The 18,831-nt window shown below is 47.0% G+C and overlaps 1 protein-coding gene across 4 annotated transcripts in view; it reads left to right on the top strand.

Annotated features, from left to right (window-relative positions):
* The window catches only part of LOC140405491 (arf-GAP with GTPase, ANK repeat and PH domain-containing protein 1-like), a 196,809-nt gene that overhangs the window by 63,169 nt on the left and 114,809 nt on the right, over positions 1-18,831 (top strand). Inside the window, exon 1 of one of the 4 annotated variants that reach the window (XM_072494006.1) lies at positions 9,988-11,796. The exons of 2 other annotated variants lie outside the window; for them this stretch is intronic. In XM_072494006.1, the coding sequence (XP_072350107.1) occupies positions 10,479-11,796 (1,318 nt within the window). In that variant the 5' untranslated portion in view covers positions 9,988-10,478. Of the gene's footprint in view, positions 1-9,987; positions 11,797-18,831 lie in introns of those variants that run through there. One more of the 4 variants, XM_072494007.1, reaches the window with a different exon arrangement.

The following is an 18,831-nucleotide window of genomic DNA, read 5'->3' as shown; positions in this document are numbered from 1 at the left end:
TTTGGCCACAGCGTACGTCAGTATATACTAAACACACTGTAACGGATGCTGTTGTAGTTATTGAATTCTGAGCAAAGTAGAATTTCCCCCATCGTGTTAGTAAAATAATAGAATAGTTCAATTAGCTGACACTTGGAACCAGTGCCCTGATGTCACATCAGCCTCAGACAGGTGCAGTGTTTATTCTGATAGGAATCCTCCCAATGATGTGTACTCTTTAATATTCCCATACCCAGCTTGCAAGTCCACAGCAGATCTTTCAGTCCGTCTGCCCACATCAATAAAACAAAATAACCCGTGTGTTTTGAATGTTACTGAGACTAGTGTTAACCATTCAATATCTTCTGCTGATGTCCCTACTTATTTGAAAGGCATTCGCTCTCCGTATCGGGGTCTGCTGCGTCAGATAGGGGACCAGGATGCTGCAGCCAATAGATCTCTCCATGGCAACAGTGAATGCTGCTATCTGATTGGCCAACTAGACGTGTTAGTTTAAGATGAGCTAAGCAGCATCTCGGAGCCTGATGACTGTCTGACTGACTGCCTCTCTGTCTGACTGACTGACTCTCTGTCTGACTGACTGACTCTCTGTCTGACTGACTGACTCTCTGTCTGTCTGACTGACTGACTGACTCTCTGTCTGACTGACTGACTGACTCTCTGTCTGACTGACTGACTGTCTGACTGACTCTCTGTCTGACTGACTGACTCTCTGTCTGACTGACTGACTCTCTGTCTGACTGACTGACTCTCTGTCTGACTGACTGACTCTCTGTCTGACTGACTGACTCTCTGTCTGACTGACTGACTCTCTGTCTGACTGACTGACTCTCAGTCTGACTGTCTGACTCTCAGTCTGACTGACTCTCAGTCTGACTGACTCTCTGTCTGACTGACTCTCTGTCTGACTGACTCTCTGTCTGACTGACTCTCTGTCTGACTGACTCTCTGTCTGACTGACTCTCTGTCTGACTGACTCTCTGTCTGACTGACTCTCTGTCTGACTGACTCTCTGTCTGACTGACTCTCTGTCTGACTGACTCTCTGTCTGACTGACTCTCTGTCTGACTGACTCTCTGTCTGACTGACTCTCTGTCTGACTGACTCTCTGTCTGACTGACTCTCTGTCTGACTGACTCTCTGTCTGACTGACTCTCTGTCTGACTGACTCTCTGTCTGACTGACTCTCTGTCTGACTGACTCTCTGTCTGACTGACTCTCTGTCTGACTGACTCTCTGTCTGACTGACTCTCTGTCTGACTGACTCTCTGTCTGACTGACTCTCTGTCTGACTGACTCTCTGTCTGACTGACTCTCTGTCTGACTGACTCTCTGTCTGACTGACTCTCTGTCTGACTGACTCTCTGCCTGACGGGCCCTCTGCCTGACGGGCCCTCTGCCTGACGGGCCCTCTGCCGGACGGGCCCTCTGCCGGACGGGCCCTCTGCCCGACGGGCCCTCTGCCCGACGGGCCCCCTGCCCGACGGGCCCCCTGCCCGACGGGCCCCCTGCCCGACGGGCCCCCTGCCCCTCTGACCCCCTGCCCGTCTGAATGACTGACCCTCTGTCTGACTGACTGTGTGCGTTTGTCTTCCTGTGCTCTGGGTTAGGAGCAGGTCGATGGTATTTTTACCTCAGTGCTGTGCCGTGGGCAACAAGCATTTGGTGTTCATGTTGCTGCTAAATTACCAAAGTCAAAGAGCCAAATTTCTACTGATCAACATTTTACATGCCCAAGAAAGGTTCAGAAAATCCTTTCATCTGCTCGATCTGCCACTTACGTACTGCGAAACGGATGCAGATAACAGCATGAATAAATCAAGGACTTGCTCTGAAAATACATCCAACGCACAACATAAAAAATTTCCGAGGCATGAACTGTGGAGGCAAGATCACATCCATTGGAACAAATTGGAGCCTTTGGATTCAGGACATCTGTTCAGAGGACCTGAATCTGATCTGAAGACTTGATTTTTGAATCCTAAAACCAGATTGATCCCAGACACACATTCTGAAGTCCTAATTGATCTTCGGGAACAGGATGACATTTTGTGCAGCACTGAGTACTACCCAGAGAAGGCTGAATACCCAAAAACCGAATCATCTGCTTCCAGTTCATATTGCACAAAATGGGGGCAGCACGGTGGCACAGTGGTTAGCACTGCTACCACGCGGCGCCGAGGTCCCAGGTTCGATCCCGGCCCTGGGTCACTGTCCGTGTGTCTGCGTGGGTTTCGCCCCCACAACCCAAAGATGTGCAGGGTAGGTGGATTGACAACTCTAAATTGCCCCTTATTGGGAAAAAATGAATTGGATATTCTAAATGTCACCCCCCAGGCTCGGAACAGTTATGTTGGACTCGAAACATTAACTCTGTTTTTCTCTCTCCATAGTTGCTGCCAGACCTGCTGAGTTTGACCAGCATTTTCTGTTTCTACCCCAGCCCTCACTCACTGGTACTCCCGTGTGTCACAGCCAGACTGACACACTTCTTATTGTTTATCAACTGCTCATGTCTGTAAATTTGTACTCGTTAAACCTCCTTTGTTCGTGTGTTGTTGCATTAAAGTAATTTCAGTGATTTGTGTCCAACGACCAGCTGGTAAATGTCACCGTGAGACACAATAGAAGCCCCGATCACTTAATCTCCACCCTTGTATATTATAACCCAAGTAAGCAGCAGTCCTGTGCATTGTGACGGAGGGCCTTTTGCGTTGTTGCGTAGGGAGACATGTTTGTCTTTTTGTTTCATTTTTTGTGCACAGTACAATTGGAAATTTGCTCCTTTTATGGTGGACCACACACTGCGTTATTTAACTGTGATCTGAATAGGCTCTTGTCTGATTTCTGCTCGCCTTCCAGCAGCTTTGTGCTGTGTAATGCAGTCTGCTCCCTTAGTAATGGATGTGCAGTGTGCGTATTTATTGCTATCTGCTCATCGCAGTCTCCCCCACAATGTGGCGAATATTCTTCAGTTTCTTTGGAATGTGCAGTTTATTTTTCTGTTCTGTGCAGTTTGCAAACGCAGCTTAATTTCTTTCCCCCTCCCATTTTCTCCCTGCTTTCCCCAAGGGCATTGATTCCCCTCCCACCCCAACACGCCAACAAGCAGTATGAACCTCTACTATCTTGCCTAAATGGCCAGATTTCAGGAGTGAGCCGTGATGATCCAATTATCGAGGCATTTCACACCATAGCCCAATCCTACCCTCACCCTGATCTGCTGGAAATTGCAGTGAAATTGGTCGATTTTCCCCTTTCTCTCACTCAGCAGCCAACTGTAGTGCTTCCACCACAGCCAAGACTGAAATCAGCATGGACACAGGAACAGGAGGAGGCCATTCAGCCCCTCGAACCTTCTGGGCCATTCAATCAAATCATTCTAGCTCCATCTACCTACCTGGGTTCCGTAACCCTCAATCCCCTTACCCAACAAAGATCGATCAATCTCAGCTTTGAAATGTTCATTTGTCCCCCAGCCTCAACTGTTTTTTTTTGGGGGGGGTGGGGGGGAAGGGTGGAGAGTTCCAGATTTCCACTATCCCCTTTGTTTGAAGAAGTGCTTCCTGACGGCACGGTAGCACAGTGGTTAGCACAGTTGCTTCACAGCTCCAGGGTCCCAGGTTCGATTCCCCGCTGGGTCACTGGCTGTGCGGAGTCTGCACGTTCTCTCCGTGTCTGCGAGGGTTTCCTCCGGGTACTCCGGTTTCCTCCCACAGTCCAAAGATGTACAGGTTAGGTGGATTGGCCACGCTAAATTACCCTTAGTGTCAAAAAAAGAGGTTAGGTGGGGCTACTGGGTTGCGGGGATAGGATGGGCTTGGGTGGGATGCTCTTTCCAAGAGCCGGTGCAGACTTGATGGGCCGAATGGCCTCCTTCTGCACTGTATGTTCTATGATTCTATGACATCCCCCGGCTCGAAGTTTGAAGTCATGCCCCCTACTCTCCCACACCAGAGGAAGTAGTTTCAATCTTCCTCAAATCCTTTAGTCGTCTTCATCAATTAGACCATTCCATTTTAAAAATAATTTAGAGTATCCAATTCATCTTTTCCAATTAAGGGGCAATTTAGCGTGGCCAATCCACCTAACCTGCACATCTTTGGGTTGTGGGGGTGAAACCCACGCAGACACGGGGAGAATGTGCAAACTCCACACGGACAGTGACCCAGAGCCGGGATCGAACCTGGGACCTCGGTGCCGTGAGGCAGCAATGCTAACCACTGCGTTAGACCATTCCTTAATCCTCGATATTCAAGGGAATACGATGGAGCCTGTGCAACCAGTCTTCCTAATTTATTCCTTTAAGCTCCAGTACCTGAGGTTTTCCAGTCTTTATTGCTCCAACCGGAGTCATTGCAGAGCAATGGTGCCATTTAATAAATAATTGCAAATTTCTACATGGGTTATTAGTTTTGGAGAAGGCAGGAGTGGCGCAGTGGTTAGCACTGCTGCCTCACGGCGCCGAGGTCCCAGGTTCGATCCCAGCCCGGAGTCACTGTCCGTGTGGAGTTTGCACGTTCTCCCCGTGTCTACGTGGGTCTCACCCCCACAACCCAAAGATGTGCTGGGTAGGTGGATTGCCCCTTAATTGGGAAAAAAAGAATTGGGTACTCTAAATTTAAAAACAAAGTTCTGGAGAAGGCCTTAGCAGCAGAGTCCAAACATATTTGTTCCATTGGGGACAGTACTCCAGATAAATGGCACAGCAGAGTGCAACAGTAAAGTGCTGTGAATAACGAGTTACTTGCTAAGTGTGTCTTCCTTTCTTTACAGTACCGCTCTAGCTGGTAAACATTGCCTGCATGCTACTTAAGGCAAACATTTTCATTGAAGCTTGCTTAATCAAAGCTTTTCGGTGTGATTACTGCAGACGTGTTTCAGTAACACTCACAAGAATGTGTCACTACCTGCAGTGGCTTGGAACTTCCATCACTTACGGGCTGTGGTTTAAGCGAACAATAATGCTGACTTTTTAGTGCCAACTGCTGAAGGTGCTGGATACTTGCAGCAGAGATTTACAGATCAAGTCAAATTTCCCCGTCTTCCCTCGTCTTGCAGCTTTGTGCCTCTAGCCTCTGACTGAGGCCAGCACAGACCAGGATTGAACATGGGGAGTCTTTTGAGTCTGAAGATGGCTAAAGGTGAAGCAGATGTGATCTAGCAACTTGACTCCATGCGCACACCCAATGCAGAGAGCACCAACTGACCAAAGCCAGTAGAACATTGAACCAAAACAAATTGGAGGACGTCATTGTTTTTTAAAAATCAGTTTAGAGTACCCAATTAATTTTTCAAATTAAAGGGCAATTTAGCATGGCTAATCCTTCGGGCATCTCTGCCACCATCCCGGACCTGTTTCCGGATTTGTTTTCGGGGCCTCCCGGTGACCAGGCGGCGGAGGCGGAGCAGGCATCTGCACCACCGCCTCCCACTGGCCCGGAGCCCCGGGACGAGCCTGAGGAGATCCCGCCTGTCGATGATCCTGGATCAAGGCAGGCCCTGGGTTGGTTGGTGGGCCTGTGTCGCCCGCCGCACTCCATGTGCTGGAGGATTCGGGCCCGGAGGGCGACTGTCCAAAGGCTGTCAGCTGCCCAGTGTCGGGAGCGCAGGGTGCACGAGACGCTCTGTAGCGGGGTGCGGATCTCACTCGTGCCTGACACTGTCGCCTCTCACCCCCTCTGGGGTACTCCCGGAATCTGGCACATCATAATTAAAGGTTCTTTTGTTTTTCTGCCTCCGTAAATAGTTCAGGTAGTGTCCTATTGGGCCACCCCCCCTCCCTCCACCAACACCCCGACTCCCTCCCTCCCCACCACCCTCCTTTCCCCTCTCTACCCACCACCCCCTTCCTTTCCCTTCTGTTGATACAGAGGCGAGGGTATCTGGTCTCTCCAGCGCAAAGTTTAGTGCTTGTACGGTTTGTTTTTTGTAGAAATGTGTTGTGAACTATTTTAATAATCAGAGTATCCCCTCCCCCTGCCCCGTACATTGGTACTGAGGGGAGGGTGCCCTGTTTCTCCAACACACAATTAACGTTTGTACCATTTGGCCTTGTGTATATATATATATATATATTACTGTTTTCATAAAAAGATATGGTCCATCCAGCTTCCCTGCACATCTTTGGGTTGTGGGGGTGAGACTCACAGAGAATGTGCAAACTCCACATGGACAGTGACCCAGGGCTGGGATTGAACCCGGGTCCTCAGCGCCGTGAGGCAGCAGTGCTAACCACTGTGCCGCCGTGCCGCCTGAGGATGTCATTGTTAATAGGATGCCATCTGGTTGATGAAGCCAAAACCAACGCACACAGCCTATCTTTATTGAGAGAGTTTATTGACAGCTCCCCTCCCACTCAAGCCCGTGTCCCAGATATCCCATATTTATTCTTTTAAGCATAACCAATAAAAAATAAATGAACTAATAAAAGGGAAATTGCTCCCGAGTCCAGTGCTGCTAAGCTGAAGTACTGCCAAATGCAGTGCACTTGACTGTGCAGAAGCCCAGGGACATCCCCTATTTTACAGTCTCTTTTGATAAAAACAAAAATTAATAAATTAAACTAAAGATCAAAACATGAGAGGGGTGATAACAAAAAATCAATAATTCAAAGTAAACGTACAAAATCAAATTTAAAATATTCCCAGGGGTGTCCCTATTTATACGTGCTCAAAGACAATTAATACCCATGATCTTCCTTTTAACGTTAACAATGTACTTACCGAATCTGAACAAACCTTAACAATGCGCTCGTTTCTGTGACGCAATCGGTTAGCGCGTTCAGCTGTGAACCAGAAGGTTGGTGGTTCGATCTCACCCAGGGACTCTGTGGTTTGTGGGCAGCACGGTAGCACAGTGGTTAGCACTGTTGTTTCACAGCGCCAGGGTCCCATGTTCAATTCCCAGCTTGGGTCACTGTCTGTGTGGAGTCTGTACGGTCTCCCCGTGTCTGCGTGGGTTTCCTCCCACAAGTCCCGAAAGACGTGCTGTTCAGTGAATTGGACATTCTGAATTCTCCCTCTGTGTACCTGAACAGGCGCCGGAATGTGGCGACGAGGGAATTTTCACAGTAACTTCATTGCAGTGTTAATGTAAGCCTACTGGTGACAATAAAGATTACTTGAATTGACAAGACATTGACTGCTCCCCTCTTTAAATTAAACTGCTGAAAACGCAAAAAATCTTTGAAAGAATTAATTAAAAAGAAACAATATTATATATTTTTTCATCTTCTATGTCTCGCGTTAAAGTACAACCAACCACTAACAGTCATGCTTAAAACCAAACCAGGTCTTCTTGGACCTGAAGATACATGAGGCAGGTGAAACACATGCTGACATAGCTTACATCTGTTTCCATAGCTAGTTTCCTGAAGCAGCTAGCCTGCCGACAGAGGCAATAGCTTGAGGGGCACTTCTCTGCATCAAGCATGGCTGACCAGGAGATTCTCCCGCTTGGAAGGATTTGCAGGTTGCTAATCACCTGTTCGATGATGTTATGAAGGCCTTCCACGGTCATCCAGTCCTTGGAGTTGGACTCGAACCCAGAGCTACTGGTTCAGAGACTAGGCGTTACCTACTGCATTCCAAGACCTCCCCTTTTCAGACCACCGCTTGAGTAGTGTGCCTAGTTAAAGTAACCGACACTGAGGATATATTCATGAACTGGCGGCAGTGCAGGGGGAGCCGACCATCTGGGTGATCCCGAGGGTCTGAATTATTCGGGAAAACTGGAGATACCAGAGTTCTGAAATTCCTTTACTCCTAATTCTCCAGAGACACTGACCAGACTGAAACTGACCAGACTGAAACTTGCCAGCTCAGTGGAAGGAGGGGCACCTCATTTACAGGGGTCAGGTCGCCACTTCAGGCACATTCTGGCACTCGGCTGTCCATGCCTGTTGGAAACCTCTGGCGCCTACTTTTCCTGAGGAGGGGAGGTTGCCCAGGAGTCTCAACCCCCCCCGAGCCCACTAATGGTCCTTTCGGCCCCCTGAGCGAGGAAACTGATTTGTGCTTTAAGAGGAAAAGTGAAAATTATTTGGGGGTGGGATGTGGGGGTTGTTTGGAATCCACATACACCCCTGTGCAGGCTGGTTACCTCCATTACATGGAGTACTGGTTACCACTATCACACCAGGCCCAACTGGAGCATGAGGAATGGGCAGTCTGGGTTTGGGGAGGGCCTACCCCTGACCATCACTTACTTTGCAAGGGGTGGATGGACATTCTGCCCTTAACAGGTCAAAGAGGAAAACCCAGTCAGTGCAACCAGATCCTTTGGCACCTCTGTTCATTAAAAAAAAAAAAATTTAGAGTACCCAATTCATTTTTTCCAATTAAGGGGTAATTTAGCGTGGCCAATCCACCTACCCTGCACATCTTTGGGTTGTGGGGGTGAAACCCACGCAAACACGGGGAGAATGTGCAAACTCCACACGGACAGTGACCCAGAGCCGGGATCAAACCTGGGACCTCGGCACCGTGAGGCAGCAGTGCTAACCGCTGCGCCACCGTGCTGCCCGGAACCTCTGTTCTAATGAAAGGTCAACCTGAAATGTTTCTCTCGCCACAGATGCTGCCAAACCTGCCGAATATTTCCATCATTTTCTGTTTTTATTTCCGATTTCCAGCATTCTCAGTATTTTGAGTTGTGCGTGGGATCTCTTGCTGCCTTTACATTACATACAGTCAGGGACCCGCAGATCTCCTGTGGAATTTATTTTTGGCTTAACAACACAAAGATGCCATTTGAGAGGCGATTTTGTACAGATATGTAAGATAGTAAATGATACCGCAAAGGGTTAATTTGCAATATTACTTAAGCTAAATTGAGGCAAGAAGATAAAGGGCACGCAGATAGACACTACTAAAAGGCAAATTGAGGACTGATATCAGGAAATGCCTCTACACTCAGAAAGGTGATCAGCAGGGCAGCACGGTGGCGCAGTGGGTTAGCCTTGCTGCCTCACGGCGCCGAGGTCCCAGGTTCGATCCCGGCCCTGGGTCACTGTCCGTGTGGAGTTTGCACATTCTCCCCATGTTTGCGTGGGTCTCGCCCCCACAACCCAAAGATGTGCAGGGTAGGTGGATTGGCCACGCTAAATTGCCCCTTAATTGGAAAAAATGAATTGGGTACTGTAATTTTATTGAAAAAAAAAAGAAAGGCGATCACCACTTGGGAATGGGCGTGCCAGTAGAGTAGTGGGGGTGAAAATCCTAACAACCAAGGAGCTTCATTTTATTTTTAATTAACTATTTATTTTGGTATATACTAAACATTCTGACTGCTGTCGTCTGACATGAGGCAGACTATTTTTTTCAATCTGTTTTAACCCACAGGTCACTACTTAATTGACTTTATTTTATTTTTATTTGGTGTATTACAGACACCATCTCTCTTCATTTTTTTGAGACGTATACGGCCGATTGACTTGTTAGATTTGATGTTGAGGATGTTCTATTCCTGTCTGCAGTGTGATTTACTTAAATTGTTATTGAGATTGACAGTTATAGTCTCTCCATGATTTTAGGAGGTTCTGTCTTGCGTGTGCTCTCCTTTGCTGTCTCTCTCCTGCCTGTCAACCTGGTTATGGTACCCACCCATTTTCTGACTGAAATTCTGAGTGTATTTTTTTTTTGTTGTAAATTGTAGCTCACACAAACAGCTTGCTGGCTCTCTTCCCGTTAATGTGGGATGTGTCATCCTCATCCATATTGCTTCACCCGCAGTAATTGCCTTACTGACAAATGAGGGATGGATTTCTACACAAACGATTAACACCGAACAACTTATTTCCCCCCTTCCACCTCTCTCGCATGTTAGTCGGCAGTTCTGCCACTCTTAAATAATGACCGAACACTTAATATAGGTGTTTTAATGAGGGGGGTGTGTGGCTAAAATGAGAGGAGGTAACCATTAAACATAAGACATTGTTTCCTTGGAGCTGGAAGGGGATGGGGATTCCAGTCCACATTTTCCAGAAGACCCCCACTGAGCTTTTCAGGTCTGAATCAATGTGAATTCTCAATGTATACTCTGGTGTCTTCATTATCTCATCAAGCTGTTTTGATCCAAGAGTGTTGAAAGGATTTCAGTGGTTTCCTCCTCCGAATTAGAGCGTGCTTCGTTATTTTTCAGCGTTGAAATGTTTTCGTATCTTTTCTTGTCTCCCGTTCAGTATTTCCTCCACTTGCTTTTGGCACCTGATATGCAAATAGGAATATGTCCGGAAACCTTGGAAAGGGAGCTGCAGCTGTGGTAAGGGAGGGGTAGGGGGGTGTCTGCATTGTGTAATGAGGATGCTTGATGCTTCGGATGATTTCTGTTCTATAGCGCAAAGCATGTCTCCTTTTGTATTGCATCGTGGATTCCAAGAAGCCTAACACATAGAATTGTTGTCCGGATGGGTGGGCTGTGATGCGAAGGGGCCATGAGCCTTTCAGAGCCCTGTGCTACCTTCGTACTCTGAACCCATGAACAGAGGAGCAATCTTGCAACGAAGGACTACTTTTCATATCTCTCTCACGCTAGTGAAATTAGAGCCTCTGAGCGATGGAGGCAGTGGGAGTGAGACTTGTCAGAGGGACAAAGCCACCTCGTCGGAAGAGGAGCCTGGCGCCAAGACAGCAGGGCAGATCTCTTTATTGCACGGCAAAGAAGGAGCTTCTGGCCAGGGACTTCAAGGACCCCAAAATTGGAGGTTAAAAGTGATAAATAATGTTGAGCCAATTCAACCGGGAGCAATTGACGATCAAACCAGCTTCAGTGTTCGAAATGAAGAATTGGGTGATGGTGCCAGATCAGATAGGGGTGACGTGGATGAATCTCTGAGCAAACCTCATGATGAACAATTGTTAAAATCTGGAAATAAATCTGAAAATGTAGGACTGTTGCCTCTTTCTGCACTCCAGGCCAAGTTCACAGGCCAGTGCAGACATACTGATTTTAATGGTGCCAATGACAGGAATCATGATAGTAAGATTCAACCATGCCAGTTGTGCGCCAGTGCCAAGGTCGAAGAGAATCTTGCCAGTCCTTTGGTTTCAGCGAAAAGTCATGGCAAAACACAGACTGAAGGTGAAGATCCAAGACAATCTGAAACAGAAGGAGTCTTGAAAGATCAAACTGAGAGAGCCATAAGCCCTCTCATTCTATTAGAGCAGTCATTGAAAAGTAAATATCCCGATATTTCAGTGGAGAGGAAAGCTCAGGTCGAAAGGGATCTGCCACTAGAAAAAGCTGTGACTCCTTCTCAACATGTGGAGAAAAGCTATGGAAAACCGAAGCCTCTATCCTTGCCTGTGATTGCTGAGAAGAGCCCAGGTCTGACGACGAGAAGCTCCAGGGGCAACCAGGGTAAAAGTGAACAAATAAAATCCTCAGGGAAAAAGGAGAAGAATCTTCGCTATACGAACTGCCTGTCTTGGCAAGAGAGTGAAATGAAGATGAAAATTCAAGTGAGGTGCAGGAAGTATTCCAGAGTGGAAAGCCTAAGGAGTACTGGGGAGATGCTCCACAGGAGAGTTACCCAGGCAGTAACTGAACAAGGGAAAGGAAAGAGCAGAACTTTGGACAACAGTGACATTCATACCCTTGCTGAAGACTTTGAGCAAAGCCGAGACATCCCAACACCAGAGAGAACCAAGTGCAATGCACGGGATCGAAAGATGTTAAAATTTATCAGTGGCATTTTCACCAAGAGCGTGGGTGCTGTGTCTGCCTCGCCTGCAAGTAGTGGATTAAATCAAAAGGAATTTGCTGCTGGAGCCAAAGGTCCTTCCTCAAGCCAAAGTAAGCACAAAATTAACGCAATTTACTCTTAAATCAGTTTACTAATGTTTGTCCCTGGCTTCAAAGAAGATCATATTCTTTTGAAGGAAAAATGTCCCTGGCCCAATTTTCTCCCCTCGTCTACTGAAAGTGTTGAATCCAAATAGGCTATTGTGGGTCCCCTCCAGTATTCCAGCTAAATGACCATGCTACATGCATGAGTCGAGGCGGTAAAGAGTTGGTTCAATCCTAGGAGGCACCAGAGACAAACTGGGTATTGTCCTCACCAATCATGTACTAGTGCACGCACCCTAGCTGGAGGAACAGGAACCCTGGCTATCGTGACTGTGTACATGATACATCACTAATATAGTTTTTCCTCCCCTATCCCCAATTCCAGGGGAGCTGACTGGGATCATTAGCTAACTCGGCACAGCCAAAGATTAAAACAGGGGCTTTACACAAAAGTGGCGTTTAACCAGCCACCATTGGGTCTCAGGGTTTCACCCTATCTGCCCTGTCTGGCATGTGACGCCAGTCCTACACACTGTGGTTGACTCTTAATGCCCCAATGGCTATTAAAGAAGGGAAATAAATGTTGCTTTATCAGTGTCACCCACAAAAGTGACAATGCTTTTAACCTGGAAAGTTCAGTTTTTTCACTTTGAACAGAAGAGGTTGATTTGATAGCGGTGTTTAACATTTCGAAGGAGAGAGTGAATAAAAACAGTTTCCAAAGATTGAAGAGCCATGAATAAGAGCGCGTAGATGTAAGATTACATGCTTTAGAAGCAATAGCAGGATAAACCTTTTTACACCGGGTTTGTGTGAGACTGTGGAATGCACAGCTGGAGTTAGTGATTGAAACTGAAATCATGTTAAATACAAGAATGATTCTGCTGCCTACAGTGCTGAGGACCTGGTTTCGATCCCGGCCCCGGGTCACTGTCCGTGTGGAGTTTGCACATTCTCCCCGTGTCTGTGTGGGTTTCACCCCCACAACCCAAAGATGTGCAGGTTAGGTGGATTGGACCCACTAAATTCATAGAATCATAGAATTTACAGTGCAGAAGGAGGCCATTCGGCCCATCGAGTCTGCACCGTCCCTTGGAAAGAGCACCCTACTTAAGCTCATGCCTCCACCCTATCCCCGTAACCCAGTAACCCCACCTAACCTTTTGGACACTAAGGGACAATTTATCGTGGCCAATTCACCCAACCTGCACATCTTTGGACTGTGGGAGGAAACCGGAGCACCCAGAGGAAACCCACGCACACATGGGGAGAACGTGCAGACTCCACACACAGTCACCCGAGGCCGGAATTGAACCCGGGTCACTGGCGGTGTGAGGCAGCAGTGCTAACCACTGTGCCACCGTGATACCGTGCCACCCACTCCCAATTGCTCCTTAATTGGAAAAAAATAATTGGGTACTCTAAATTTATTTATTTTTTAAAATGAAAAATAAATAACAATACAAGAATGATTGAAGGATAGGATGGCTAACAGAATCTGGAAGCAGAGTGCACACGCAGGATGAGGATTACTGTTTGTGTGGAGGATAAACACCAATGTGAACCTGTTAGGCCAAAAGACCAGCTTTCCATGTTGTAATTCCTGCATTAATGCGTAAATCATGGACTGGAATTCTGCAGTCGTTGCAATTTAATTTTTCTGCTGGTCGGGTACCCCCTCTAGTGGGCTTCCCGGCGGTGTGGGGTCGTTATAATCCCGCTGCCAGTGAAGGGCGCGCGACCAAGATACACACGGCTGGCAGACCGGAATCCTGCCCATAACCTTTTTATTTTAAACATAGGTTTGCAGTGTGTCAGTGTAATGCCGGAGACTGGTATCTGAGTCATGCAATTGGGAGTGGGTGGGCAGGATGAGGCACTTTGTTTGCAGGAGCAAGCTCGTGTGCATCTCTTTTAGTTATCAATTGGACCTGGATTTGGCAGAGGGCTGGGAGCAGGTTGAGTGCCCCGCTCTCCCGCATGGTGGGTGAGTTGGGAACAATTAAGAAGGGCTTGTGTTAAATGGAATAGCCATGTGGCTCATCACACAAGACGGATAAACATTGCCGTGGATAAATCTTACGACACTGCCAACACCATGCTTGACAGTGCTGGTGTCTTGGATATTTTCTTTCCCAATACCATGAACACAGACTGCTGCAGAGAGATTGGGTAAAGAAAGATCTTGCAATTGTTTATTGCCTTTCATGACCTCTGGATACTCCAATGCACTTTACAGCCAATGAAGTACTTTTAAAGTGTAGTCACTGTTGTATTGTAGGAAATGTTTCCAGCCACAAGCAGCAATGAGATAGTGACCACAGATAATTAGTTTTTTTTGTAATATTGGTAGAGGGATAAATACCAGCCAGGTCAGCAGGGAGATCTCCCCTGCTCGAAGTGATGCCATGGGATCTTTTATGTGTACCTGAGAGGCCACACAGGGCCTCGGTTTAACATCTCATCTGAAAGATGGCCCTGGCCACAGTGCAGTGCTCCCTCAGTCCTGCACTGGAATGTCAGCCTGGATTACGGAGATTATGGGCTCAAATCCTGGAGTAGAATTTGAAATCATGACCTTATGACTGCAAGGTGCGAATGTAAAGGCAAACACTAATACAGCCCTAAAGAGGCTGAATCCTTTTTGTATAAGATTATGCTCCATCCATTTGTGGGACTGTAGGCAGTCCTGGACCTCTGATGGCACAGTGGTTAGCACTGCTGCCTCACTGCACTAGGGACCTGGGTTCGATTCCCGGCTTGGGTCGCTGTCTGTATGGAGTCTGCACGTTCTCCCCGTGTCTGCGTGGGTTTCCTCCGGGTGCTCCAGTTTCCTCCCACAAGCCCGAAAGATGTGGGTGAATTGGACATTCTGAATTCTCCCTCAGTGACCCGAACAGGCGCCGGAATGTGGCGACGAGGGGATTTTCACAGTAACTTCATTGCAGTGTTAATGTAAGCCCACTTGTGACAATAAAGATTATTATTATTATTATCAGGAGTCTGTCTTCTGAGGAAAGGTTAAACTTGTTGGCTTTGTTTACTTGGGGAAAGAGAAAAGAGTTTGAGGTGATGGAGTTGAAGTTCTTAAGTTAGTGAAGTAATTGGTTCACAATGTGGTGAAAAATTCCAATACTAGGGGGCACCAGTTAAGACCATAAGAACTAGGAACAGGAGGAGGCCATTCGGCCCCTCGAGCTTGCTCCGCCATTCAATAGGATCATGGTTGATCTGACATTCTTCACATCCACTTTCCTGCCCCTCCCCCGTAACCCTGGATTCCATTACTGATCAAGAATTTATCTATCTCTTATTTTTTAAAATTTAGAGTACCCAATTATTTATTTTTCCAATTAAGGGCAATTTAGCGTGGCCAATCTACCTACCCTGCATATATTTGGAGTGTGGGGGTGAAACCCACGCAGACACTGGGAGAATGTGCAAACTCCACCCGGACAGTGACCCTGGGCCGGGATTCGAACCCGGGTCCTCAGCGCCGCAGTTCCCTGTGCTAACCACTATGCCACATGCCGCCCCGAGAATTTATCTATCTCAGCCTCAAATATACACGGACTCTTGACCCACAGCTCTCTCTGGCAACGAGTTCCAAGGACTCTCAACCTTCTGAGAGAAGAAATTCCTCCTCATCTCAGTTTTAAATTGGCTCCCCTTTATTCGGAGACTATGCCTTCTGGTCCTAGACCCTCCCATGAGGAGGAACATCCTCTCAGCAATTACCGTCAAGCCCCTGAAGAATCCTCTGTTTCAATCAGATCACCTCTCATTCTTCCAAATTCCAATGAGCAGCACGGTAGCACAAGTGATTAGCACTGTGGCTTCACAGCGCCAGGGTCCCAGGTTCGATTCCCCGCTGGGTCACTGTCTGTGCGGAGTTTGCACGTTCTCCCCGTGTCCGCGTGGGTTTCCTCCGGGTGCTCCGGTTTCCTCCCACAGTCCAAAGACGTGCAGGTTAGGTGGATTGGCCATGCTAAATTACCCGTAGTGTCCATAAGGGTTGGGAGGGGTTATTGGGTTGCGGGGATAAGTTGGAAGTGAGGGATTAATGTGGGTCGGTGCAGACTCGATGGGCCGAATGGCCTCCTTCTGCACTGTATGTTCTATGTATGTATGTATGAGTGGAGTCCCAACCTGTTTAACCGTTGCGCATTAGACAATCCCTCCACACCGGGGATCATCCCAGTGAACCTTCTCTGAACCATCTCCAATGAAATAATATCATTCCTTCAATAAGGGGACCAAAACTGCTCATTGGAAAGTTGGGAAATGGCAAGTGAAGTCAGTCAGAATTTCTGTTCCCTAAAAACTAAATTAATAGAGCAATAAGCTACAAGGGAAAGACACCGAACAGAAAATCCTGAATGGGGAGAAAAGAGCATTAAATATATTGTTTCAGAAAGACATGACTGAGGGATACAGTGAGAGAACAGGTTACTGGAACTGGCCCCATCAAGAGCGGAGAGGAATGCAGGGGCCATTGCTTTTATTGATGCCAATTAATCTTGTAACCACTTTTATGTTGTCTGTTAGATACCATTTGTTTACAGGAGTGGATGGTGCAGTGGATTAGTTCTGGGGCTTGGGGTAAAATCTAGCCAGATAGATGGATGAAAATCTCATGTCTTTGACTGTAAGAGAGCCACATGCAATGGGTTTAGACACCGTTCCTAGTGTGCCCGCAGCACAAAAACGCCCCTAATTGGCCATTAAACCCGGGCTACAGGATTGTCGTGTGGGAAATTGAATCTTTACTGTCATTTAAAGCGACAGCCATTTCATGAAAGTGATTGGTAATATTTTTTGGTAAACATAGCATATCAAAATGAAACCGTATTTTCCATGTGATATAATTTTTCTGAAAGTGACACCCATTTCTTCATAAATTCCACGGTGGCTCAGTGGTTAGCACTGCTGCCTCACGGCGCCGAGGTCCCAGGTTCGATCCCGGCTCTGGGTCACTGTCCGTGTGGAGTTTGCACATTCTCCCCGTGTTTGCGTGGGTTTCACCCCCACAACCCAAAGATGTGCAGGCTAGGTGGATTGGCCACGCTAAATTGCCCCTTAATTGGAAAAAATGAATTGGGCACTCTAGATTTATTTTTTAAAAAGCATAAATTCCAGTGCATTCAACTACCTTGTCAGTTAATTTACAATCCTTAGCAGTAGCTATCTCTGATTGTCGGTCTTAAATACGCCATGTATCAGTTACAATCCATTCACTACCAGTTCACCTGGGAGTTCCATCTTCAGAAATTAAATTTGTTCTCTTCAAATTGTATTTTAATTTCCCTTCATCCTTCCAAAGCATTTTCTGCTGTGGCCTTTGGATTTTCCAAAGTGCTTTCCAGCCAATGAAGTGTATGCTGTTGTAATCGAGGGAATGCTGCAGCCAAGTAGCACACAGCAAGCACCCACAAACCGCACTTGTGATAATGACCAGATAATCTGTTTATAATGACGTTGATTTAGGGATAAAACCAGGAGACGTAGGAGCAGAAGAAGGCCATTCGGCCCATCGAGTCTGCTCTACCATTCAATTAGATCATGACTGATACACATTGGCGACCAGGGGATAATTCTTCCCCCGCTCTTTTGAAAATAATGCCACAGGCTCTTTTAACTCCCCACCCCCGAGAGCGGGTTCAATGTCTCACCTGAAAGGTGGTACCTGAGTGCGACACTCTCTCAGCGCTGGCTCAAGCATCTTGCGTGACTTGAACCCAGAATCTTCTGACTCCGAGCGAGCGTGAGTGCTAGAAACTGAGCCATAGCTGACACTGTTTGCAGGACAAGCTGCCTGGGAAAGAACGTCCAGCTCTGAACTGGCTCAGAAAATGTTACTGCAGCCTCCATACGCCTGTGCTTTGTCACTCATGATTAAAGCGTTGGCTTTGCAGGGCAGTGCACTGCCCAATGTTGGACAAAATGGGAAGGTCCCAGCTGCTGTTCCCCAGGCCAGCAATGAGCTAGCTGACCTCAGCATGAATGGCAGCACAATTGGCCTTGGTGCCCTTGAGGTGAAGAGAGGAAAACTCCTGCAGTGTTCCCACTCTTTGAGCTTGATTTTAACTATGTAAGTGAATGGGTTTTGTCTGGCGGTTCCAGGTTTGGGCTCAGCTGTGATGCCCTCTGGAGTGCAACAGCCTGCTAGTGCTAACTAAATTGTCACACGAAGCATGATTCCTGGCATCCATAGAACCATACACCACCAAGACTCCAAGTCTGTCGGAAAGAAAATAGGAATCAAAAAGAATAACTTTCCCAATTATAACCAAGATTTTCAGGAGAGCCATGGAAACTGTCACCAAAATATATTAATGTAAATAAATCTTGTGCTGCTTGTTCAAATCTCATCCAGTTCAGTGCTGGTGTCAGTGATTGAATCACTGAGTGAGCCATTAAATAGGTTATCGGACAGCGATGAACAAACTGCTCTGTATAACCAGTGACTCTGAGCAACAGAGCAGTTGAACATCTCATTTAGTTTTTAAAATATTCCCCTCAGCTGAACCGAGATCTGCAGGTGATCTCTGTCTTGAGGTGCAATGTGTGTTTCTGCTGTACAGTAACTCAGTGAAACAAAATTCTCCTGTGTATGTTTATTAAGAACTTTTTCATAATCGGAACAACCCAAAACTATCAAACACAAAAATACCAATAGAAGAGAAAATATATATTTTTTAAAAGGCAAAAGCACGCACAACACCTAATTAACTTAAATACAAAAAAACTAACCTAAACCCCCTAACAGCTGACAGTGACGGACTCCCTTAAAAAAGGGAATAAATGGCTGCCATCTTCGGTAGAACCTCTCCACCGACCCCCGGATGGTGAACCTGACCTTCTCCAAATGCAGAAATCGTATTCGGTTATCCAGTCAAGCAGAGGCTCCAGCCTCCACCCAAGCAAAATTCACCTCCGGGCTATCAACCCAGGCTGTATCACCAGCGAATCTGACACTCTGAATATGGCCACCAGTGGACACGGTTCCAAATCTACACTGAGTATCTCCTTCGATAGGGG

The sequence above is a fragment of the Scyliorhinus torazame genome, chromosome X, assembly GCF_047496885.1.
Source record: "Scyliorhinus torazame isolate Kashiwa2021f chromosome X, sScyTor2.1, whole genome shotgun sequence".
Classification (NCBI taxonomy): domain Eukaryota; kingdom Metazoa; phylum Chordata; class Chondrichthyes; order Carcharhiniformes; family Scyliorhinidae; genus Scyliorhinus; species Scyliorhinus torazame.
This window is presented reverse-complemented; position numbering and strand designations above follow the sequence as displayed.